The following is a 26,866-nucleotide window of genomic DNA, read 5'->3' on the forward strand; positions in this document are numbered from 1 at the left end:
TAAAAAAAAAGTAGAGAGTGAACTGTTGGAGAGAATATAGGATAAACAGTAGTTAAAGTAAAGATTGGTACTTTTTGAGTAGCTATTTTAACTTCAACTGCTGGAGATGGCCTAACGGCTAATCAATGTTTCAACTTTATCTATATTTATTTATTTATCTATATATAAAAATGTTTCAACTTTCCTCACACCAACTTGACCATTTTCCAGGACGCCTTACAATTTCTTTTAAAATTTCAGATTCTAATCAAAATTGACTATATTTTTATCAGATTCTTAAACAACTTTATGTCACATAAAAGTTTTAAACAAAAAACTATCTTCCAATTTAATAAAAACAAACGTCTTTTTAAAAATGAAGAAAAAACCTTTTAAAATTAAATATATTTTTAGTTACCACCCTAATATGTCGTATCTTTAATAAGTAGCATTTTTTACGCCGTTCAATGTAAAAAATAACTTGAATTCACGTAATTTGAGAACCTAAATTTTCTTTAAAATTGTAAAGGATCATAATCCCTTCTACAAAGAAATCGTAACTGCTGCCTTAATTTCTTTTGAGAAATTACTAGCATCCGTTTTTATTTTGGCCTTCTGAACTGCCAAGTGTGACTTTAAGTACACCAAACTATCGTTTTGTAAATAAAGCAATAAGCCCCAACATCAAGGTTAGACATTAGGATGAATGGAAAAGTGATCAGGTGCCTTGCACATGACCAATTTGACCAAATTCTTCCCAAAATACCTCAATTTTGACTCTTGAAATACTGTGATTGCCCCTTTATTACGATTATGAAAAGAAAAAAATAAAAATAAAATCTGTTGACATCATTGACCATCCAGTTAAGAAGGCCCGAGGAAACTTCCATGACGAGAACGAAAAGATAGGGGGAGAGGGGGTCACCCTGCCTGATTTAGATGTTCAAGTAGAATTTTCTAAAATAAATATGGATTCAAAGGATTCAAAGAGGCCTGTAGAGAAAAAAAAAACATTTATCCAAAAGATTTATTCATTGCTACTACATAAAGCACTAAATTACATAAACAATTTTTTTATGATTAAAATATATATATATCTGAGAACAAACATATAGTTTACATAGGGGTAGGGGTGGTCGAACAAGGAAATCCAACTAAATCAGAAAACCACTCGCCTACTCTGTAAATGTATTATACAAAGCTACACAACACTAGTGCTTTTTATTGATTTTCAGGGTTCAAAAGCATGCACCCCCCCACAAGTAATCTCTAGGAGGAGGAGGAAAAAAAAAAATTAACCAAAAAAAAAAAAAAAAAAAAAGAGGGCGGGGAGGGGGATATAAGAGGGGAATATAACAGAACAGTCTGCAAATCCATTACTAAGGAGAATGACATCCATCCAATCCAAATCAGATTAAAAAAAAAAAAAAAACTAATTGAGCTATATAACTAGCGCAACATTTTCCCATTCTTCCATTCCTAACAGAAAATCCGCATATGCTATCTCCACTCGCTTTTCTTCCTAGTCCGATGAGAAATTATCACGTAAACAACACGTCTTGAGTAATATTTGCAAATGTTCCATTATTGCACAAGAATACCTTCTTTCTCGTAATTGCACATCCTGCTTCAATCTACATAATCCAAGTCCCAAAGCAGAGTCCTTTATAATATTCAAAGCACCCTCTTCTGATCCCGGGCTGCAGAAAGATGGTCCTACAAGACAAGACACACACAACAACATACATACAACCATAATCAAGGAGGGCATCTAGAAATGATCCATTACATTGATTACTCCAATTCCATATCCCATTTTGGTTGCAATTCATAAATCAATTCAGTAACAAGGATGACAATAATAAAATAGCCTTTTCAAGACCCTGTCTAATGAATTCGTTTCATTCCCACTAAAATAGGTACAATCCATATACAAATGCACATTAATAGATGAAATCCTATTTGCAAAAGTCACTCGTATATATATATATATATATATATATATTTGAAAAAAAAAAAAAAAAAAAACCACTCAGTAAGGAAGTCATTCTTAACATCCAATTGATTAAGCGGGGCCAATCAGGTTGGCAAAAAGAGATTTTTTTCTTCTTTTTTTTTTTCATTTATTTATAAGTAATCAAAATATCATTAAAAGCGCAACCCAGATACATAGGAACCGTACAAGAGAAACGCTAATCTAGAAGGCGAAAAAAGAATAAGAAAATCATTAAAACTTATCACCAAAAGGCAAAGGAGCTTCAAACGCAGTTGTCCAAGTACAAAGAGAATAAAATAGATCTTTTCCACAAGAGAGAATATCTCATCATAGTCAATGCCATAAGTCTGTGTGTAGCCCTTTGCAACCAACCGAGTCTCAAGTATACACCCATTTACAAGCTGATTGCCAGCCAATAAGGGAACAAGATCCCAAATCCCATTCTAATGTTAAGTTGTCATCTTTCCATGACTCCTCCAACCCGGGTTAGAGAGTGCATCTTGGATTGTTTTAGGAATGGAAACACTAGAAAGGACTGAAATAAAACAGCAAGAGGATGGAGACAAAGACTGAAAAGAAACAAAATTACCAACCGGATGCTTAGTGACATAGGAGCGAATACTTTTCCAGAGAGCACTGGGAAGCGAATAAGAATCAGTAGATGGAGTAGGATCAGTAGACAGTGAGGATGATGGAGGGGGCACGGGAGCTGTCGGCCATGGACATCTGGAATATACTTGTAACGAAGTTGGGGCTATTGGAGGCAGAGGTACAGTGGTGTAGGACTAGGGGTTGGAAATGGAATAGAAGATGTTGGAGACTCAAACAGATATTCCTTGGAAGAACAAACACCAAGGAAATATGACTTAGACCCATCAAAGGTAACATCAGCACTCGTAAAGTAGAGCTGCAAGGCCGAAGAGTAGCATCGATATAACCAAGGAAGACACTTTCTCAAAACTTGGGCCAAGATTATGGACATAACAAAGACATCAAAAAAACTCAAGGAGGCAAAGAGAAGACTAGAGAAGAAGAGAATTAAGTTTTTTTTTTTTTTTTTATAAGTAATTGCAACTCAATTCATTGAAAGCACAGAGGGGCGCAACCCAAGAAGAAGAGAATAAGTGGAGTAAGGTGACACTCGATCAAGAACAGAGGAGAGCATTCCATTGACGAGGTAACATGCAGTAAGTACTGCATCATTCCAAAAACGTTTTGGCGCATACATATGAAACAAGAGGGCTCGAGCAACATCAAGTAGGTGTCGATTATTACACTCAGCAACACTATTCTATTGTGGTGTGTGAGGACAAGTGGTCAGGTGTATAATGCCTTGTTAGATAAGTAGGAAGTAAGGGAATGGGAAACATAAAAGGTTGGCATTAACTTAGAACGATTTTGCATTAAAAACAATCAAGCCATGCGGGAGTAGTCATCAACAAAGGTAATAAAGTACTGAAAGTTTTTTTTTTTGCTATAAGTAATTCAATCTCATTAGAAAAACACAAAAGGGCTTAACCCTAATACATAGAAAGTATACAAGAGAGAAACCCTCTATCAGAGAGAAAATGAACAAAAATCCAAAATCTCAAAAAACTAAAAAAAAAAAAAAAAAAAAAAGTATTGAAAGTTATTAGATGCAACACTCAAAAGGACCTCATATATCAGAGTAGATTAACTCAAACAGATTAGAAACTCAACCAACAAACCTAGAAAGAAAGGACACGAAGATGTTCACGAAACTAACATGCTTCACAAGGCAAAGAGGAGATTACCAAGACTCCCTACTTGACGTTTTAAAATGGGAAGAAGTGGATGACCAAGTCAACAATGCCACTAGGAAGGAGATAAGGATGGCCAAGACTCCCCCTACTTTAAATCCACCACTGTCATCTCGCAATCTTTAAAACTCCTATCATTTATTTTCCTTCAAATACACCACAAAACAAAGGACATAATCATCTTCCACCACAATGACATGTCGCTTCCAAAGGTTATCCATGATGAGGACGGAGGAGAGCCTATCCATGGTGAGGAGGGAGGAGCCGCCTCCTCTTTCGGTCCTCATCCAATCTAGGTGCTCTAGTGTTTTTTCTTCTTCTTTATGGTCTTTTAGTTTTGGGTTTCTCTACTTCTTGGGAGTATATCTACGGTGGTTGGGTCGTCTTCGCGCGAACGCACCCCACCAGAGGCCTCGCCGGCTTGTTCTGGTCTTAACCGTCGACGTTGATTCTATGGATGGCCATCGCGCCAGTGTACATGGCTGATTGGTTCTTTTGCATCTTGGGATGTAGATCTACGGTGTTTGGGACCTCCTCCCCGTGCACGTGCCTCACCGAGGGACTCCCCATTGTGTTCCAACTCTACCCCGCCGTTGACGCAGATGCGTGTGGCCGAGGGAGCTTCTGAAGCTTGGAAGTTAGATCTACGATGTTTGGGATCTTTTCACCGCGCACACGCCTCATCAATGGCTTCACTAGAGCGCATGGCCGCCACGCACTGTTCCGTTGCGTGTGGCCACCGCGCACAATTGCCGTTGCTTTTTTTTCTTTTCTTTTCTCCTATAGCTCTGGCATTTCCTTTGTATCTCGACTTCTGTCGGCTTGGGTTTTGGGTTTGTGGGTGTTTTTCTTTTTAATAAGTAATTGTAATTCAATTTATTAAAAGCGCAGAGGGGCGCAACCCTTATACACGAAAAGTATACAAGAGAGCCCCTAAATGGGACGAAAAGAGAATAAATTTAAAAAGTCTGCATAAGTAAAATCATTCAAGCAATGATGGGATGTTATCCAAATATATAACATATTAAGCAAACGCTTCCGTAACTCCACCATTGATGTCTCTACATCTTCAAAGAGTCGCGCATTCCGTTCCCGCCAAATACACCACAATAAACACAATGGAGCTAACTGCCAAGCTTCTTTAGCACAACCATACCCACCCGACGCACCCCAACTAGTCAACAACTCCAACACCGTTCGTGGCATAACTCACTCTACCCCAAATAAGATGAGAATGTAACTCCAAAGATCACGGGCGATTTCGCAGTGAAGCAACACATGATCAATAGACTCCTCATTCTTCTTACACATACAACACCACTCAATCACTACGACATTCATCTTACGCAAGTTATCATGCATCAAAATTTTACCCAAAGCTGCTGACCATACAAAAAAAGCCACCCTAGTCGGAGCCTTAACACGCCAAATACTCTTCCACGGAAATGATGGGCCATTTTTCCTAATAAGCACTCCATAATAGGATCTCACATAAAAAAAAAAAACCCTTTTAGAGGGGTTCCAAACCAACCTATCGCCCTCTCCATGTCGAACCGAAGTGGAGTAAAGCCGCTCGAAGAAAGAAAGAACCATCTCTATCTCTCAATCCTGGATATGTCTCATAAAAAGAACATTCCATTGAATAACACCGTTATGAACGACCAAGTTATCCACCACCATCGCATCTTTGTAGGTTTTTTTTGGGCGGGTTGTTCAGGGTTTCTGGTGAGTTTTGGGGGTTTGTTTGATTGGGGTGCTTTTGAGGTACGTTTGGGTGTTTTCGGGGAGGGTTTTGACATGGGCTTCAACTTAATTTTTGGGATTTGGGTTTCACGTGCATTTTGGATGTTTTGGGTGCTTTCTAGCTGGAAGGATTTGATGGGCCTTTTTGCTGTTTTTTGGATTCTGGGTTTGTAAGAACTCTTTTGTATACTGCATGTGTATGTAAGGGCGACTTACGCTTTTTCAATTAAGTTACATCATTACTTATCAAAAAACAAAGGTTATCCATGGTGAGAATTTTTTCTAAGGCAGCCAACCAAGCAAAAAACGCCGCTTTCAAGGAGACCTTATTCCTCCAGATAAACTTCCAAGGGAAATGAGTACCATCATGGGGGACAAGGACAATATAGAACGATCTAACGTCGAACAACCCTCTCTTGGAAGGGATCCAACAAATCTTATCTTCACCTCCCCAACCCGCTCTAGAGGAATACAACAAATTGAAGAACGAAGCAAAGGCTTCCACCTCCCAATCATCAGCTATTCTAATAAAGTATACGTAATCCACTAGAAACCTCCAAATGATCTGGCACAGAGGCATCCTTGACACGAGCTATACCATACAAAACTAGAAAAGCTTCCTTAAGGCCTTGATTTCCACCACTTGTCATTCAAAAATCTAATCTTTAAGCCATCTTCCACCTTAATTCTGGTATGACTAAAAAACTTCCTCCAGCCCCTCCTGATATTTTTCCATAACCTCACCCCAAACGACCCATGAACCTCATTAGAGCACTACCCATCCCATGAGCCACCATATTTAGAATCCACTACAAGGCCTTTCTCTCATGCATATAGCACCACAACCACTTACCCAAGAGAGCACGATTGAAGAAGAGCAAAGTTCGAACCTCCAACCCACCTTCAAAAGTCAAAGAACAAACCTTGGACCAACTTACTAGGTAATATTTGAACTCTTCACCTAACCCACCCACAAGAAATCCCAATGTAGTTTCTCTATTCGATTGCCAACTATAGCTAGGAGAGAGAAAAGAAACAAGAAATACATGGTAAATTGGAAAGGGTGTTCTTGATCAGGGTAATCCTACCACCCTTTGACAAAAACATCCTCTTCCAACCCACCAGACAACACTCAATCTTCTCAAGAACACCATCCTAAATAGAATTGGCCTTAAAAGAGGCTCCCAGAGGAAGACCAAGGTAATTCAAAGGCAAAAAAGAAATCCCACATCCAAGAATACCAACCAGACCATCTACATCAGTAACATTCCCCACAGGAACCAACTCTGAATTAGCCATATTAATTTTCAAATCGGGTACAGCTTCAAAGCAAAGAAATAAAGCGCATAGATAGCTGAGGTGGTTTGGGTGTGCCCCACAAAAAATCAAGGTGTTATCCGCAAATATGTAGGAAATGTTAAGCGCACCAAAGTCCCCATGGAAAAAGCATGAAAGAAGCCCCCCCATGTTTAGTAGCAAAAAGCATTTTACTTGAAGCCTCCATGACTATGACAAGCAACATCTAAGACAAAGGATCTCCGTCTCAAACCTCGAGAGCTACTAAAGAAATTAGAAGGATTACAATTCACCAAAACAAAGAAGCGCACCGAAGAAATACAAAACTCTATCCAAGAACACCATTTCTCCCCAAAAATGCATATCCTCAACAAATATAATAACTCTCAATTTTTTTTTTTGATAAGTAATAAGCAATTTTATTAAAAAAGCGAAAAGCGCCCCAATACACAGGTAGTATACGAGGAGCACTTACAAACCCAAAGCCCAAGAACATGCCCAAAAACAGCAAAACGCACCAACACCACCCACAAAACCCGAAACGCACCCAAAAAAAGACACCCACTACAACCAAAACCCAAAGGCACCCAAAGACCAAGCCTACTGAAGCCGACCGAAACCACAAGAGACACCCCAAAACCCAAGCCGACCGAAGCCGAACTACAAAGCAAAACCAAAAAGCAACGGAAAAACAACCCACAACCCGCCAATGCCTACTTCACGTGAGCCTTGCCTTTCCTACGCCTAACAGGAATAAAATCGTCGCCATAATTGATGGAGCTATGCAGATTCAGGAGCTCTCTCTTTCCTTTGGACTTCTAGCGCGCAATCATCTTATCCCGCTAAAATTCTTCTTCCATGGCATCTTGAATTGCCATAACCTCCTCCCCAAAGTCCCCAGCCAATGCAAAATCCTCATCCAACGCCCAATCCAAGGGTAATCCATCCCAAAATTCATCTTCCTCTTCCCAAACCACAATCTCCCCGTTATGATCAAAACCGACAGGCCAATTCTTGGATTGGGAGAATCCATTTCCCTCAACAGAAAAATGAATGATGCAACCACTCGAAGGGGAGGAAGGTCCTACCACCCCGACATCGATGACCTCCCGAGGCGAAGCGGAAGGGCCTGAAACAATCGGGCGAGGGTTGAGAAACCCCTTCCTAAGCATGCCCTGCTTCACTGGAGACTTTACAACCTTTATCGCAGGAGGCTCAACTATCAACACCTTATTGACAACAAGGCTAGCAGACAACATCGATGCTTCCAGAGAGTCCGATAATAACCCATCATTCTATTTCACTGAGTGACCTACCCTAAACTCCCTAGCCCTCCTGATATAATGCTGAAAAGGTTTAAAATGCAGCAAGGGGGGGAAGAACAAATCTTCACCCCCAACTTAGAAGCCCCCTGAGAGAGAAGGAGCAGCAGCAGAGACAAAAGGCCCTGAACCACACGAGCTACTGGAAAAATCAGAACTCACTAACAGCCCAGCCGAAGCCGAAGAAGCAGCCGACGAAAAGGGAAGAGCCCCGCCAAACTCTGCAAGGTTTGAGCCCTTCAAAGAACCTGGGGACTGAAAAACCTCCTCCATCGGAGCAGAAGAGGAACCTTGCACAGAAGACACCGAAGAAGCAAGCACAGAAAACGCCAGGGAAAGAGAGGCCCACCCAGAAGAGACCGGAGCAGAGAGCGACTGGACGGGACCTGCAGGAACTGCCACCGACGGCCACTCAACAGAAGGCGCCGGAGACAAAGCCTCCGGGATGAGAGAGCGCTGAACGACTGGACCTGAAACCGCCGCCAAAGGCTGCTCAACGGAGATGGCCTCCGAAGACAACGCCTCCGGGGGGAAAGAAAGCTGAACCAAACCTAGACAAGGACTCGAGCCCGGACCCGAGACCCGCCTCGAAACCGACTCAAGACACGATTCAGCAGCCCTCTCAAAGGGCTTAGGCACCTTAGCCCCAGCCCGAAACCGAGACCCTTTGAAAGCAGACTTGCACCTCTTAAGCATCCGGCCCGCTACAAAACCCAACCTTCTTTTAAGCCGAACAGAGGACTTCAAGCCCAATCTAAGCGAAGACCCACAAGCCCAAAACAAAGCCTTGGAAAGGCGCCCAAGGATCTCTAGAATCTGCCCGAACCCTCCAGACACGCTATCCCTTTGCAGAGAAGAGTCACCCTCAACATCGGCTACCCCAGACACGCAAGCCGAACAACAGACGCAAACTCTGGAACTGAGACTCTCATCAACACAACGGTCCTTACCCAGGGGACCAGTCGCTTGCTTCTCCATGGCGGAGCAACCCACTGGTGGCAGCTTCTTCTCCAAATTGCACCGACCTGAAATCAGCACCGGAGACCTGCAACCCAAGACAGAGGCGGTAGCTCCCGAGCGCACCACCTCCGCGAACGACGGAGGACCTGATCCCTTTCCCTTCTTAACACCCGTCGGAGACCCATCTGTGGCTCCCTGAAAATACTCAACTCCCCCCCCCCCCCCCCCCCCCCCTCTTCGGAGTCCCCTCCGAAGAAGATATCCCACCACCCGGCGACCGAGCCTTTAAACCGAGAAAAGAAAGCAGCTTCCTCAACTCACCCACCACCCGAGACCAACCCCACCCACCACGGCCTTCAGGGAGCCAAATAGCCCTTTTCCGACCACCCTCAGCGTAGGCTACCACCTCTAGGAAGTGGCCAGCCTTGTTCCCATTCCCTCGAACCATCAGAGCTTTTGTATCCTCCTGAAAGTACTTGACGAAATCCAAACCTGGATCCTTCAAAGCCTTCTCAACCATGGCCATAAACCACGCTGAGCCCTGAACACCCAAAACAATGAACCCACCATACGCCTTCCTCCTCTCTTCCAAACGGAGCTCAAGCTCTCCTGCCATCGTCAAAAAAGAGAAGCATTTTGCTTTCGCGGTGAAGCAACACTCCATCAAAGTCGATCCTGAAAGATCACAGGACAAAGCCCCGTGGAAGCATACCCACAAACCAACCCCTCAACACCACCAGCCAAAAACCAGCACCAATCGAAGAGAAGAACCCTTCTGTCGCACCCAGCACGAACAAGCCAGAAGCTAGAACTAGCGTGACGCGCCTACACGCGCCACCACTAGCAGGGGAAGAAAAAGAGAGCGGGAATAAGAGGAGAGAGAACGGAGAATTTTCAAATTCTGAAAGTCAATACACTAATAATAACTCCCAATTGACATGATCATATGCCTTCTCAATATCCAATTTGTAGAGAACCCCAGGCTCACCAAATCCGATCCTACTATACAAACATTCATTAGCTATTAGAACGGAGTCAAGTATTTGCCTACCTTTGACAAACTCATTCTGAGGCTTCGAGATAATCTTCACCACAACTCTACTCACCTATAGGCAATAATGTTGTAAACTCCACTCAACAAACTAATAGGTCGAAAATATAGCCTCGAATTTCTTCGGACTAAGAGCAATGAACTTGGCAACAAGACTTCTTCCCAACTTACTTCTGGCGTGAAAATCATGAAACACCCCCATAATATATACTTTGATCACTTCCTGACAAGCTTGAAAAAAACCATAGAAAAACCATAGTGCCTAGCGCATTATCTCTGTTCATACCTTTCACCACCTAAAGCACCTCACTCTCTTCAAACGGTGGCTCCAACCAAGAGGCCTCCTCCTTAATGGAATCAAAAGCAAGGACGTCCAACTTTGGCAGCCAACTAAACTGTTCAAAAAACAATCTATCATAGAAATGCACGATTTGTTCCCTAATCTCAATTTGATATGAAGAAATTGAGCCATTGACCAACAGCAACTCAATGGAATTTTTTCTCCTATTCGAGTTAGCCACGTAATTGAAAAACTTTGTAAATTTGTTCCCCCTCTCTTAACCAAAGAGCCCTCGACTTTTGCCTCCAACTAATTTCCTCCAATAATAAAACCCTTTCCAAATCACTATTAACTTTTTCCTTCTTCAGTTTCTCTTCGATATTTAAGACTCTTCCTACAAAACATCAAGAATACATAGCTCATCCAAAAGATTATTTCTCTAATTCTCCACATTACCAAAAACCTGCTCATTCCAGGCTCTTAAATCGGCTTTCAAAGCCTTAAATTTACAAGCCAAAATGAAGCTTGGGGATCCCTAAAAATGATAGTACCACCACTGTCTCACCCTATCCACAAAGCCTTCAGCCTTCAACCGCATATTTTCGAAGTTAAAATGTCTTCTACTACCCTGGACACTGCCACAATCAAGAAGGATAGGAAAATGGTCAGAGCAAAGTCTCGACAGCATTTTTTGAGACAGATCAGGAAGCTGGGCTTCCCATTCTGGAGAAACAAGAAACCTATCTATTCTTGATTAAGAGGGAGGATCCCGCTTGTTTGACCACATAAAAGGCCCTCCTACAAGGGGAATATCCATGAGGCCCTGATCAAAAATAAAGTTTGAGAACTCCACCATAGCGGGACAAAAACGAGTTTCATCCAATCTTTCACTAGGAAATCGAGTGACGTTAAAGTCTCCCCTAATACACCACGACATGATCCACCACGGCATCTGTAGATCCTAAAAAAATACAAATAGAATGATAAAAGCTAACACAACACTAGAGATCCTTGGTGACTTTACTAAAGGACAACAAATTGAAATGAAAACCAAGAATGTGTAGAATAGATAACAACTCAAGATCGAGACTGAAATGAGTGGTGCCAGAGCCTTGAACTTTGGCTAAGGAACCATTGGCTAGAGTGACACTTTGAGGTGACGTAACAATATGATTATCAGAGAATGAGTGGACCCATCAGTCATATGCTTAGTCGCACCATAATCAATGACTCACGGATTGGAAGTAGAGGATAAAAGACAATGGGATACAATACTTGAGTGGGCTACAGTGGTGGTGGAAGAGGTTGTCCACTTATAATGGGCTAGGAGCTAAGCATACTCATGCTTCTGTATGGAGATCATCTCGGTCTTATGGATCCCACAAGTAGACATAGTATTAACGAATACAAAACACAACAATAAGGCCAAGAAATTACCCCAAATGCCGTGAAGCAACGCATGGAAAGCACTGAAATATGGATGAATCACCCAAAGATGATGCAGGATCGGTGAAGAAACACTTGAACTAATCTGAAATAGGTGTGAACTGGAGGAAAAACATGTTGCAACGGCCAAAAAAAAGCTGAACAGGCCGAAATATAACCAAACCTGCCGAAAACAAGATGGAATCAGCCAAATATCACCAAAGAGGCTGATAACCAAACTGAACCAGCCAAAAAGTTGTCAGAACCGGCCAGAACAACACTAAACCAGTCTGTATCAGCTGAAAGTCACTTTGTACCAGCCAAAATTTACTACATATCGACAGAAATTCGAAGATTTGGCTGGAATCGATTTGTATCGGCCGAAATGGATCACCACCAGAGGGTATAGTTGACCCGATTTGAATGAGGTTAAAACAAAGTTGACTATTAGCTTGGATATAGATCCAAATCAACTATGCCAGATACAAATCCAAATTAAATTCGGATCTTTCGCTAATGAGACTAGGCGGGTCCAACCAAATTTATGGACTGTTAGGTTGGTACAAAGTGAACGGGCGAAGCCCAATTACCAACACAAATTCCACGGGACAAATGCCAACACAAGTGGGCCAAATCACTAAGAAGCCCAAAACCAAATTAATAACTAAATTCGATTAATACTATCCCTATTCGGGATAAGGAAAAGCCAACAACTGCAACCAAATAGGGGTCCTCTTCTTCTCGGAGATGCCGCCGACCACAGCTTCCGTTGGCGACAGCGTCGATGACCACCATAGAAACCGCCGGAAGGACCACCTGACACCATTGAACACCACAGACGTCACCAGAGAAATCACCAATAAACACCTCAAAATCCACCAAACACCACACTGTCTTCAAAACTTGCTGAAAATTCATTGAAGACAGTCAGACCTTGCCGGCGATAACAGAGCCAACCGACAACCACAGCGCACACTGTTTAATGAAAGCACAAATTTCCACCAAAACAATCAATAACTGCAACAATCTCTGGCTACCGTAGAAACCATCGACCACCACCGAAAACGTCAATCAACACAACCACACACCCTAAGCAACTTTTCTATACAAGGTAGAACTCATACTATAGCAGCCACTATACCGGTTGTTTACACTAAAACCATTGACGATTACAGAGTTGATGGTGGCGATGATGACAACATCACACCATTGATGAGTGATATCGACGCTATCTACCCCCAATCATGGGCATAAAGCCCATGTCTCAGTAGTTTAGAAATAGAGAGTGAGGAAAACCAAACGAAAGGGAAGACAAAGTTGTGAAACACAGGATCAATTAGAGAGTGAGGGAAGGAGTCGGACCCTAGGCTCTGATACTATGTTAGCAATATGAGAAAAGGGCAGCAAAAAATCTACTACCATCATTCCATTCAATTTTTTCTTATATAAAAAAAATGGTTACATATATTGAAGGAAATATACAAGGGAACGATAGCTGGGAGGGACACCTCACCAGGACAGCTCAGCCTTCTAGAAGGAATACATAGTAAAACCATTCCATCATTCTAATAATTAATATCATTCAATCGGCTTGGGAACACGCCTCATGAATCAGAGGTCACTAATTCGAATCTCTCATTCCCCCTCCCCTTGGGGCCAATTACTTATCAAAGAAAAACAGGGGGGGGGGGGGAAAAAACTTAAATCTCCTAGTGTAAGAAACATTGATCAAAGTTCCAATTTTAATTAACCAAACACTATATGATCAACCCGTCCAAAACCAATTAAGAATTCTAAAATATTTTCAAACAAAGGCATAGCCAATTGCTATGACTATCATTAACAAGTTAAGAATAAGCAACCTGAACACAGCTCCCAATGTGTAGAACAGTATAATATCATGGTGCAAAAAATTAAAACAGTCAAACCACAAGTTTCTGAACTCAAGCTTACCGAGATAAAGTCAAATGCTCTGGTTTCCTCTTTCTTTGAACTATTCATCAATGAACTAGGAGTTTGAGTTGAAAAGTTTGATTTGAATATATCTGGAAGAGCTGAAGAATATGCTACATCAGTTCCACTAAAATGACCGACACCAGCATTTTGGGCATTCATGTCCCCAAGGTGTTGGAGTTCAGACATTTTTGCTAGCAATTGCTGCTGAGCAAAGAGACCACCCATGGCAGCATAATTCATTGGCTGAGAAGAAAGAGCAGGGTTGAACATGAAGCCCGGAGGTATATTGTATGGCATAGCACCAAAGGGAAACATAGCATTTGCATTTGGCACAGCCGTTTGAGAACTAAACATGCCACTCAAAGCGTCATTAGTAACCTGATGGCTAGGATGACCATTTGAATCTGAGAGCAGAGTTTCAGAAAAAGCTCTGACAGAGGTTCCTTTCTGCTGCATGTTTGAGGCGTTTTCATTAATGGACAAACCTGACATCAAATCATTAACATCTTTTTTTGAAATTTCTTGCTCCTGAGGAAGTTCAAGATTGGACCCAAAAATATCTAATAGTTCAGTTCCATTTGTCTTCCCTGCCATATGAATTTCATTAGCACCCTGTTTATCAACAGTCATCCCAGAAAAGAGGTCACCTGCATGTTCCTCACCATCACCAGCATGAAATGACACATCTGCAAAGGGGTCATCATCATTTTTTGGTTCACTAGTGCTTACACCAGTCCCTAGACCATCTCCAAATAAATCATCAATCAGAAGGGCTGGAATTGACAGATTGGTGAGATTTTGATCACTTTGATCCTTTGTTGACTCATCTGAGTCACCGGTGTCTATTAAGTCAGGCATTTGAACAACAGTAGTTGTCTCAACCTTCACAGTCTTTTCTGTATTTGCCATGTTGTCTGCTTGTTCTCCACCCAAAAGGCTTAAAACCTGACCATAAAGCACCAATTTTTATCTCAACAAAAGAATCTTCAAAAGTAATCATAGAAAAGAGTTTCAGTCCAAGCTATAAATTAGCAGTCAATATCTCTATGGTAAAATATCATCAAATGAACACAAAGCTGGCATATTTATGTACATATTTAAATTTTGATTAACAAAAAACATACAGGAACTGAGATGAAGCATGAAGCAACTTCTTGCCAGAACCATTCCATTCCATCTATTTATCTCCACATTGGAAGATTTGGTCAAGAAGTTCTAAAAGGAGTTACTTCTATTGACCAATAAAAAGTGGGCTTACTATCTCTTATAAAGGTGGAGAGCTGCAATTTAAACAATTTCTGGAAGGTTGTTCAGAATCCAAACCATTACTAAAAATATTCAAGATATTGCAACACTTTTCCAAATAAAAAGCAACATGGAAGAATTTAATGTAATTTGTGGCTAGAACTTAAGGCAGGGTGAAATTTATTCACAAATAATTATGATCTATTGAAATTGATTTTCCAATTCAGATAAGCAATTTAATATGGTTTTAGGTGGAAGGAAAGTCTGTAAATTTTTTAACTCTAGTGTGGTTCAAGGATTTTTTGGACCACTAATAACCTAATTGAATGTTAGAAAACAATGCAATACCATTTAAATAAAGCATAATTATTACGTAATTGTTTGCATTAGAGAAACGAAAGGGTATTAATTCATAAACTGTTTGAGAAAATTAAACAGCCGTTTGTATAACTGTCGCCAAGTGCCAAAGTGATTCTGTTTTCAGAAAGACAAATAAAATAAAAGTAAGAAGAAGTTTTCTATAAGAACATAGTCCTTGCACTAAAAGCACACAAGTGACCAATCCTGCCATAAAGTATCCATAACTGAAATTCCTTGAAGTACACGAAACCACAAATAAAGTGAGAAACGACTCTACGGTTATTATTATAGAATTAAATCTTGTATAAGTTCAAGCGTGCATAAAGCATAACAGGACAGAGACTTATGATTGACCACTCAACAAGGATGCTGATGTTGATTGACCCCTTACCCCTTTTGTGACAATTCTTGGGTAGAAATTTTTTTTTGATAAGTAACAATTCTTGGGTAGAAATTTTTTATGGCAAATATTAAATGCAGCACGAGAAAAGAGACCATGATGGCTGCTTTGGATGAGCAGAATCCTATACTTTATATCATTAAACTAGTACCATTATTCACACTGGCAAAATTTAGCACTCATAATAAATTTATCCACGGCCTCCTCATAACGATTCAGTTTAAGAAGCATCAGGTTATTCTGCTTTTCATAACAGAGAGCGGAATGTAATAGAACATTTTCTGCCTCCTTCATGTAAGTCACTTATCCTCAAGAATACTCAAAAGTCATACCTCATTTTTGTTTGGTTTGGTTCAAGGTGAAAGATAAAGAGACTCAAAGGCTTCCTAGCCATTGCAATAATTCATTTCTCAGTTGCCAAAAAAATAAGCCCACCAAATCCAGGTTATGATTAATGTTAATTACTAACCACAGATGAAAGTACCACTTTGAGTGATGCTTATGATAAAATTGGCTGTGAAAGCAAATTAAGCACAAACCAGCAAAGCTCAAATGCATTCAGTCAGGACTTAATAAATAAAAAAATAAAAAGTTTACCTTGTTAGCCTTTTCCCTCAGAGAAGCTTGAGGAGACTCGGAACATCTCACAACTGCATCTTTATTTTCACTGAAATAAGATTCTACTGTGGAAAAATGGTCATCATCCTTTTTCCTCAGTATTGACTCAAGGACACAGACAGCTTTCATGCGAACCTGATCGATGATAATTCCATAAAAACCATAAGATATTTCATAAATAATCATATAATAAGCCTCCCAAGTTTTCCTTAAAAACCAAAAAAAAAATGTTAGCGCCCATGTCACATCTAAAGAAACCAAACTATATTAAAGGAGAACGGGCATAGAAGCAAAGAAAATCTTGACTTCTATGAATATATGAAGAAAATTGACATGCCTGCCACTGGGGAGATTGGAGCTTTGACTCAAGGGCATGACTTAAAGCCACAACATCCAACTTTGCAGCCTCCACAAGAAAAACCCGAATAGCATCCCGAGTAGGTTGTAGACGTACACCACCTGATGTTACAATGGTCTCCAATAACCTCTCTTCGCGAGTCTTACTTTCTTTATGACTTGAACCGGAATCCCCATTGGTTATTTCCATCTTATTTACTATTGAATCCTGGTTCCAAGGTCCACTAGCCACATTCTTTGAAATCCCAAAACTACCCTGAGTCTCATTCCGATAATCAACAGGTTCGTATCTATCTGCATACTCGGATTCTATAGTCAATGACCTCCGAAGATTTGGACTCCTGTAACTTCCATTTTCATTCTTTTTTGATAGATGACCTTGCGTGAAATTACTAAGTCCCTGCTTGATAGATGCACTTCCAAGACCTACTACCTCACTAAGAAATGATTTTTTTTCTTCCGATGGAATTTCGAAGTTTGTATTTCCAAACCCCTGTATTCTTTTGTTAAGATCTTCAGCAGGAGCTGGCTTATCATTCTCCGCAGAAAAAATAGCAGATATAGTTTCTTGAGCAGTGTCCCGCACAGTCTTATTAAGTGCATCCCCTTTCAAAGGATCCAACTGTCCCTTGTAGTGAAATAACTGGCGAATAGCCACTGAATGTCTCTGCATTTCTCTCCTGAACTCCACACCAGATTTCCCCACTGCGTATTTTATCAACCTCAGAGCCTGCACATTAATTCAGCCTGATGGTATCAATACTTCTTACAAATCATAGTTTTCGGTAACAATCTATAACCGTTATAACCAGAGTCATCCATCTAAATCTTTATATCTTTCTAGTCTAGGAACCCCTACTAAACTTCACAACCTAAGCAAAAAAAAGGGGGTCAAAAGCTATCAAACTATCAAACTAACAGCCCCTCTGAAAATTGGAGTCCCTAGTTAAAATGGAAGCCTGCTAACCACAAGCAATTAAGAAAAACTATAAGATTGCTACCTCATTTGCAATAATGAACTTGCATACAATAATTACAAGCAGAACACACCCAAAAAAATAAAAATAAAACATTCAATTCACACGATTCCCACAATATATAGTAGAACACGATTCCTACTATTACTGTACATATCCTATGCAGATTAGATTACTGCAAAAAGGGGGGAGAGAAAGACAGAGACAGAGACAGAAGACTAAAACTGCATATTTTTGCACTACTTGTCAGACAAAGCCTAAAAAAAATCATTCACCCAACTTAGTCTATCGAAACTCAATTACTAAGGTGATATGACACCTTCATTTTCCAGGGACCAAAAAATAACCCAAAACCCAACCCTCAAAATCCCAATTCCCCTTCTATCCCCACACATCCTCAACAACTTGTTCTCCTTTTCCAACATTTTCTAAGCAACCAAACAAAAATCACCATACTTCAAGGCCCAGATCTACCCAATCCCAAATCCAAAAGCACCAATCAAAAAGGACAAAGAAAACAAACACAATTCACACCTTCTGTTTAACAATCGGACTCTTGTGCTCAAGCCGCTTCAGAATAAACTCCGAGACCTCCTTCACAATACTGACATGCGACGATCGCAGGAGCTCGCAGATCTCCTCCAACTTATACACCGGCGCGACCTTGTCCTCGTCCGACGTGGCACCGTCGATCATCCGAGACCTCCAGTATGACTCCACCGCTCTCCGGCTCGAATCCATTTGCCCCCAATTCGCAAAGAAAACCCCAACTTTCACAAATCGCTGAGCTCCAAACCGATCAAATTCAATTCAAAAGTCGTAGAATCGTTCAGAAAACCCCCCCTAATTTTTACAAAAATGCTCTTGCTCCAAGGCGATCCGATTCAATTCAATTCAGAACCGTAGAATTGGAATTGCCCAATTCGGGAACCAGAGGGTCCCAAGTTTATGAATCACCGAGACTGATTGAATCAGAGCTGTTCAAAGTCTGAGAATTTTTCCACAGAATACGCAGCGATTTTATAACTTCAATCACCGAATTTTTAGCTTGGTGTGAATTTGTGCATGGAATTGAAGAAATTAGAATTGCTCAAAATTAGGGCTTTCAGTTAGAGAGCGAGAGAGAGAGATTTTGGAGGAGGATTGGAAATGTGGAAGGGGAACCGAGAGTACGGACAGGCTATGGGCAAGAACGAAAGAAAATAGAAAAGTCCCCAGCCAGGTGACCCGTGTGGTTTACGTTGAAGGTTTGCTGTGCGCCAAGTCACGCACCATTGTCGGGGCACTTATATGGGCCACTGGGTTTGGTTATTCTGGGTTGAACCACATGCCCACATTGGCCCAGTTCTGTTGGAATATATATATATATATATATATATATATATATATATGTAGATTATGTAATTTATGTTTTCAAATTATTATTTCATTATAAATTCGCCTTTCCGTGATATATATCACACGCGATGTGCACGTTACCGGATACCAATGAATGAAGATGAAACTTCTGCTCCGTTTGTTTCGACGTAAAATGGTTTCAGGAAAGTCATTTTTCAAGAAACCATTTTCCGTCGAAAGTATTGTCCGGTATTTGGCGCGTACGAAAAATCGTAAATATTTTTTTATATTTTTATTCAATCATATTAACTTATAAAAATCAATTTTTATTCACAACATAAAAATATTAATGTAAAATAATATAAAAATCATCGATGACGAGATTCGGTCACTGACCGACAAGATTCTGACCATTTTTACCTGATTCTGGCTAATATAGCCAGAATTCGAGATAAATGCCAGAATCCGGACAGTTTCGTCGGAATCTGGGATAGCCGGATTCCGGCGAAAGTGGTCGCCGGATTCCGGCCAGCCGGCCGTTCTGGCCAAGGCCGGCCGGGAACCGGCCTCTCTAGCCAGGGCCGGCCAGGATCCGGCCTCTCTGGCCAGATCCGGATTTCGGTCAGATTGGTCGCCAGAATCTGGCTGACCGGATTCCGGCGAAAGTGACCGGATTCCATCGCCAGATTCCGGCGACATTAACCGGATGTTGTCGGATTCCGATACCGGCAATATTTCGATGGTGGTCGGCTGCTTGAACGTGAAGGTCGACTGTGCCGTTTAAAATAGATTGACTGCGTCTGGCGTCTTCGGAAAATGATTTACGCTTTTAAAAAGTGTAAATCATTTTCCGAAATTTACTAAGCATTTTTGGCCAAACAGAAATCATTTTTCGATTGACTATTATTTTCGCCCTTACCAAACATCGGAAAATGCTGAAATCATTTTCCAGAAGTCATTTTACGCCGAAACAAACAGAGTATTCAATGAAATTGTAACCGGAAAGTACTAAGATTATCTTTTATACACGAAATAGCTATTTCATTGGAAAAAAATATAGAAATAATTTCACAAAAAGATATCGAATTATATGTCATTTTGATATAAGAGTACTAAATTAGCAAACGTCTCAAACTCGAGTATTCAAGTTTTCAAACGTCTCACTTAACGGTACTCCGTTAGGATTTAACAAGAATACCCAAAATACTCCTCTTTTTTAAGGAAAAAAAATGCTAAGATTTAAATATTTGTCAAAATTTAACGGAATTTGCAAAAATAACTATGCCTAAATTTAAAAAATTAAAAAATTAAAAAAATACAGGGGTATTTTGAGAATTTTGACAAGATATAACAGCAAATTTTAATGGAGTACCCTTAAGTGAGACATTTAGAAACGTGGATACCCGAGTTTGAGACGTTTGCTAGATTAGTACTCTTATCTCAAAACGACGTATAATTAGATACCCTTCTGTGAAGTTATCCCAAAAATATATATATTTTATTAGAAATAGAAGAATGTATAATAAAATAATTTTGGTGTTAGAATATATAATAAGCATCTAACACTTGTAATAGTTGTTCCCATTCACTATTCCTTAAATTACAGAATAGCTATTTCTCTAAAAATTAAGAGTACAGTTATTTCTTAAATTAAGGAATATTCATTTCTTCATAAGTCGTGAAATTGGCTATTCCAATGTTATTTTATACCCTATTTTTTTATTTTCATTCAAAATTATTCATTTTCCTACTGAAATAGACATTCTGCGTGCCAAATGTAAAGTGTCATCGCATAACTAAAATATAAGTTTAAGAGATTAATTGTACTTTCCTCTTTATTTTAATTTTTAATTTTTTTTCTTTTACAATCGGTAGAAAAATCCTTCACATTGTTTGTCTTTTATTTTATTTTATTTTTAATGAAAATTGTTTGTCTTTCAAACCGAAATACAATAGTGTAAGAGCATCTCAAGTAACATTAGCTATTTTAGCTATGCAAAACACATATTTTTCTATTTTAGCTATTATATTTTCAATACAAACTCTAACGAATTATCTATTTCACTTTCTACTTTCTTTAAATATTATTTTTAACCTACCGTTTTCTTCCCCCCTCACTCTCGTCTTTATCTGGATGAGACCAGAATTGGTGATACAATTGGATACTTGCCCCCGGAGAGCTTCCAAAAATGAAGCGTAGCCACCGCAAAATCCGACGTTTTAAGCTTCATGATTGTTGCTTTAATGGTGGTGTCTAGTCGGCGGGTAGTAGATCTAACATACCCAGATGACCATATAATTTTGTTGGGCTTGATCTGAAGGCTATATGATGAAGGAAAGCTTCTATAAGTAAGGAATAATCAGTTACCAAATGAGTCTTATAGTATCCGAGCCCAATTTCACCAGTGAGATGGGTTTATCTAATTATGTTTCTTCGTTGGGTTCTGTAATTTCAGCTTGCCAAATTTCGAGTTGTGAAATAGTAGAATCATGGGTCTTACAACTTGCCTTGATCTGCACACTCTACAACCCAAAATAATAGTCAAACATGAAATGGATTGTAGAAGCACTTTCAAGCAACATTTTCGGCATACTTTCAGTTCTCCCATCATTTCGACATCACCCCATAAACATCTATTTATCCTCCCAAACAAAAACAAGCACAAGCAATGTTATGTTTTAAGATTTTTGTGAATGAGTAGAAAGAAGGGAGAGAGAATGAGGATTGGAGGAGAAAGACGAGAGAGAATGAGGACAAAGAAGGAAAAGAGAATGAGAGAAAAGATGAAAAGCTTCATTTTAGGGAGAGGGAGTGAGAAGAGAATAAAAAAAATAAAAAATAAAAATACTTCAAAGTACTTTAGTGAACTTTTACATATAAAAGTTCATTGTAGCAAAGTTTTCATTTTGAAGCATCTGTTAGAGAAATAAAATGGCTATTGTGGCCCATTTAAAGCATCTGTTGGAGATGCTCTAAGCAAGATGAATGAAATCTTTTTAAATTCTTACTTTTGCGTTTATGCTTTTCAAAAATTACTAGATTATTTATGGGATGGTTCATTTTGACTGATGAAATAGAAGCCATAGGTTCATTTAGCTGTAGCAATGTTGCTTTTCTCGAATGAACCAAAAAAAATGTCTCAATAGGTATTGATCTTTGGGTAATGCCAAAGATGAGAGAATAAAAAATAAAGCTTTGGGTGATAAATAATCTCACTATCCATAAGGCCCTTGTAGATCTTGTTAAGATTGTGTCCTGAAACTTCCAGAGAGCTCTCGTCGCTCTCTTCCCCCTTCTCCAGTGAGTCCCTTGTTAGGGTTTATGACCTAAAAGTCAATTTTATTTGTATAAAATTTTCGATTTATAAATAAAGTTGTTTAGTTCCTGTATTTTATTAGAACATTGAGCATATCATTCTATACATATGCATATTATTGTATATATGCATGTAGTTCTTAAGTTATATTGAATATGGTTTAGGTGTTTTAATGAGATTATCATACATACAGGCAGAACTAGGAATTTAAATGTGGGGAGACGTAATGAAAAATAAAATAAAATTAAGGGAGTAAAAATTTGATTTTAAAATAATTAAATAGGTATTTTTTTAAAAAAATATTGGGGAACATTTTGGCCGCCAAGCCCCTTTGTAATTTTTCTCATGTTCACATAGGAGATCTAAGCTATAAACCTTATTATTTATAAACTATATTTCATAGTCGATAATAGAATTGAGTATTCCATTTGATAAGACTATAACATATCAATTACGATTATCTATTTTGATCATAGAAGTTTAAACTTCTGATTAATATGTTGGTGTTGTTACAATGCACTAAACTAGGCCACATAAGTTGTTATTCTATGAGCTACTGTCAATATAAATAACTTGAACTCATGACTGCTTATAACATTAACTCGAAATCTTGAGAGAAATGTGAAATAGAATATAAAATGGATGTCACTTTGATACATTTAGAAGTGAGATCTTTCTTGGTCAAAATTTGATGTATCGGGTGATCATATAAAGCATTATGAGAATACTACTCATCAAGATAGAATCCGTAATCACTTTGATTTTAATAAAAAAGATGTGAAATATTTCCTTGAGATAAATTTAATGTGAATTGATTATTCTGAATCTTTGGGCAAAATATTTTAGTAAGGAGTTACTTAAATTAAATGTACTAAATGAAATATAATTTCAAGAGTACAAGAATAATCAAGAGATTAAATCAGGAATTCAAGGATTAAGAGATAGTAAATTAAAGTGACAGAAAATGCTATGACTTTAATTTCACTATGAATATTTCATGGAGGGGTCAATTGCAACTATAGAAGTAAAGGGGATTCTAATTAATCAAAATAAATACTAGAATGTAACTACAATTTTTAAGTGAAATAAATTGTAATTAATAGTGATCTAGGACAAGTCATGAGATGACAAGTGTCCTAGGCCTATTGGAGTTAATTTTATTTTTCCTTTAGATTCATTTTCAAGTTGATTATCATCCATAATTCCCTTCTTTTATCCTATCTTCTCCATCCATATCTTTTTTTTATTGTATTCAACTTGGAAATCAAATCTACCATGCATCTACTATAACATCCCGCATTAAGATTAAGGTCAATGGCGCTTTAATATGTCTAAGTGTGCTTGGGTTAGTCTTAAAGCCCAAAAGAGGGATAAAATGAGATTTTTCGACACTTAGGGTAATTCCTGTACAAAGTGATCAAATGGTTGGTTTCAATGGAGGACAACCGATCGAACGTTTATTGAAACGATTAAACAGTGCACCTCAATATAAAATGTTCAAGCGGTGCTTTAAACATTCGAATGGTGACAATTTGCATGGAAATGAAATTAGGTCATTTCAGCATAGGTTCCTGGAGGAAGGATTATATAAGGGGTTAATTCAAACCCTAGACGCCATTTTGTCACCCTTCAACTATCAAACTCTAAGAGAAAGAGAAAGAGAAAGAGAGGAGGAATTGTTTTGTTTGTGGAAATTGATTTTTGTTTGAATTGATTTTATTTTTCTAATAGTTTAGGTAGATTTTTGTTTTATTTTTCTTCTTGCAATTTTTGTTTATTTTTATTTTTATTTGTTTTTACTTTAGGGTTAAATACCCCAAAAGTACCTGAGTTTTACGTGTTTTTAAATTTAGTACCTCAGTTTCATTTCGTATCGCAGGTAGTACCTGAATTTGGAAGAAAAAAACTCTAGGTAGTACCTGTCAGATTTCTCGTCCAAATTTCAACTTCTCGCCACGTGTCAACCGAAAAAAAAAAAAATAAAAATAAAATTAAAAATTAAAAAATTAAAAAAATGATTAAAATTAAAAAGAAAAAAAAAAGAAAAAAAAAAAGAGGGGTGGCTGAGCCACCCCCCTTGGCCACCATGGGGGTGGCTTGGCCAAGGAGGTGGCCCAGCCACCCCCTTGGCCGGTCTGGCCGGTCTGGGGTGGCCGAACCACCCCCGTGGCCCTAGGGGGTGGTTCGGCCACCCCCTAGGGCCAAAACCCTTCAATTTTTTTTTTTTTTTTTCAACTGTGGGGTGGTCGAACCACCCCCTAGGGCCACGGGGGTGGTTCGGCCACCCCCTAGGGCCAAACCCTTCATTTTTATTTTTATTTTTTTTCAACTGTGGGGTAGCCGAACCATCCCCTAGGGCCACGGGGGTGGTTCGGCCACCCCCAGTCCGGCTGGTCTGGTGGTGGCCGAACCACCCCCGTGGCCCTAGGGGGTGGTTCGGCCACCCCCTAGGGCCAAAACCCTTCAAATTTTTTTTTTTTTTTTTTTTTTTTCAATTGTGGGGTGGCCGAACCACCCCATAAGGGGTGGTTCGGCCACCCCACACCGGCCAGACCAGCCAAGGGGGTGGCTCAGCACCCCTCTTTTTTTTTTTTCTTTTTTTTTTTCATTTTTTTAATTTTAAACATTTTTTATTTTTTTTTATGTGGTGCCACGTGTCAACTTCAGCGGTTGACACGTGGCGAGAAGTTGAAATTCCCACGAGAAATCTGACAGGTACTACCTAGGGTTTTTTTCTTCCAAATTCAGGTACTACCTGTGATACGAAATGAAACTGAGGTACTAAATTTAAAAACACGTAAAACTCAGGTACCTCTGGGGTATTTAACCCTTTACTTTATTGTCTAACAAAAAAAAAAAAAAAGAGAACAAAAGGAAAAAAAGAAAAAAAGAAAAAAAGAAAAAAAAAGAGTTTCTGTCATTGTTTGCAGATTTGGTGAGATAATCCACGGAATTGTGCTCAAGCACACCAACGCAAATGGCACCACCTGCGGCAGATCAGTAGCTGAAACTTTGCCAAAAATTTATTTTTGGTCTATTTGTGAGTTTTTAAGTTTTATTTTTTAATTTTTGGTGTATTTGTTTGTGCTTCTATGTTAATTTTCATTTTTTTTTTATTTTATATTATTTATTTTTGGTTATTTTAACTTGTAAAAAAAAAAAAAAAAAAATTTGCTAATGTGAGCTTACGCCACTATCCAAGAATGTAATGTCTAGGCAAGTTCTGGTTAGGAAAGTATTGGGACTTAATAGGTCTATATGACCCCCTTCACTTTCCTGGGAACGAACTTGGGTCCTTGGAGAATTCTGTCTACCCCACTAGCATTTTCTTTTAGTTAAATTTTAGTTTTCAAAAAAATTAATAAAATAAAATAAAATTGGTCCAGTTTGTGGGATATCTGCGTGCTAACGAGTGAGGTGAAACATGAATTTTCCATTGATGCTTTAATAATTTTTCTGTACAACATGCTTCACATAGTTGTAGGGCGCTAGCTCCTACCAACTACCCTCAAAATTTTCACCCACATGGACTATGTTCATATTGCTCTAATCTTTATCATAGTTCGAGTAATTGTCCATCCTGAGGACAATTCTCCAATTTTTCATATGAGCAAATGAACACCAATTTCTCTAGTCTGGGATTTGGATCAAATTCTAATATTTACAACCCAAACTGAAATAACTATTCTGTTGATTGAGTGCAACATGATTCTACTAGTGGTGGGGAACATTTTCCAATTACTCACATCGATGACTTAGCTGGGAGAGCAAACCAACTCATGGCAGCTAGGTTTGCCCATGCCCCGTTTTCTCACACTATTGCACCACCCAAGTCATGTTCATATTGTTTTAACCATTCTCACCGTGGACACAAATGCCCATTCATTACACATTACACGAGCATGATTGATAAGGATAATGCTAGCAATTCTGATCATAAGCATGTCTCTGTCACAACCATCCTAACGATGAGGAGGAAGAGAAAAATAAGCATTTGGAGTCTATTGAGCACCTGGAGTAAATTGAGCCCCCATTAACTCCAAATTTTTCCAACGATAAGGAATTGAGTATTGAAGCTCATTCATTCATCACAATCCCTTTTGAGACACTTTATGAACCCAAAGTTTCAATTCTTCAATGTCTCAAAGAGCTATCTTATGATACACTTGTCAAGGATCTATGCACCGCGCAAATCTAGAAACCATATTCCTAAGAAAATCCTCCCAAGCATGCAAGTAGGCTACCTAAGATGGAGAAACATTCTTCTAGAGGGCTATTAAATTCTAAAGAAGAAATGGTGAAAAGGATTAGTTGGACATCCCAATGATCGGAGAAAGTGCAGTAACTTTTCTTTTCCATTTTATTTTCTGCACATTTTCTTTTAGTCGTTTTTCATTTCAATCGTGTCTTTTTCTTTTGTTTCTAATAGCAATTGACCTTGTGATATGTGTTTCTATGAGAAATT

At 39.1% G+C, this 26,866-nt stretch overlaps 1 protein-coding gene across 1 annotated transcript; it reads right to left on the reverse strand.

Moving 5' to 3' along the window:
- Positions 1–1,168: 1,168 nt before the first annotated feature.
- On the reverse strand, positions 1,169–18,997 carry LOC133862876 (protein MODIFIED TRANSPORT TO THE VACUOLE 1). The gene is made up of 5 exons (XM_062298785.1): positions 18,281–18,997; positions 16,750–17,499; positions 16,392–16,547; positions 13,787–14,734; positions 1,169–1,695 (listed from the first exon to the last, which is right to left on the reverse strand). Exons 1-5 carry the CDS (start codon positions 18,485–18,487, stop codon positions 1,654–1,656), a joined length of 2,103 nt encoding a protein of 700 aa, XP_062154769.1. The 5' UTR covers positions 18,488–18,997; the 3' UTR covers positions 1,169–1,653.
- Positions 18,998–26,866: the final 7,869 nt, after the last annotated feature.

This window comes from Alnus glutinosa, chromosome 3, assembly GCF_958979055.1.
Source record: "Alnus glutinosa chromosome 3, dhAlnGlut1.1, whole genome shotgun sequence".
Lineage (NCBI taxonomy): Eukaryota > Viridiplantae > Streptophyta > Magnoliopsida > Fagales > Betulaceae > Alnus > Alnus glutinosa.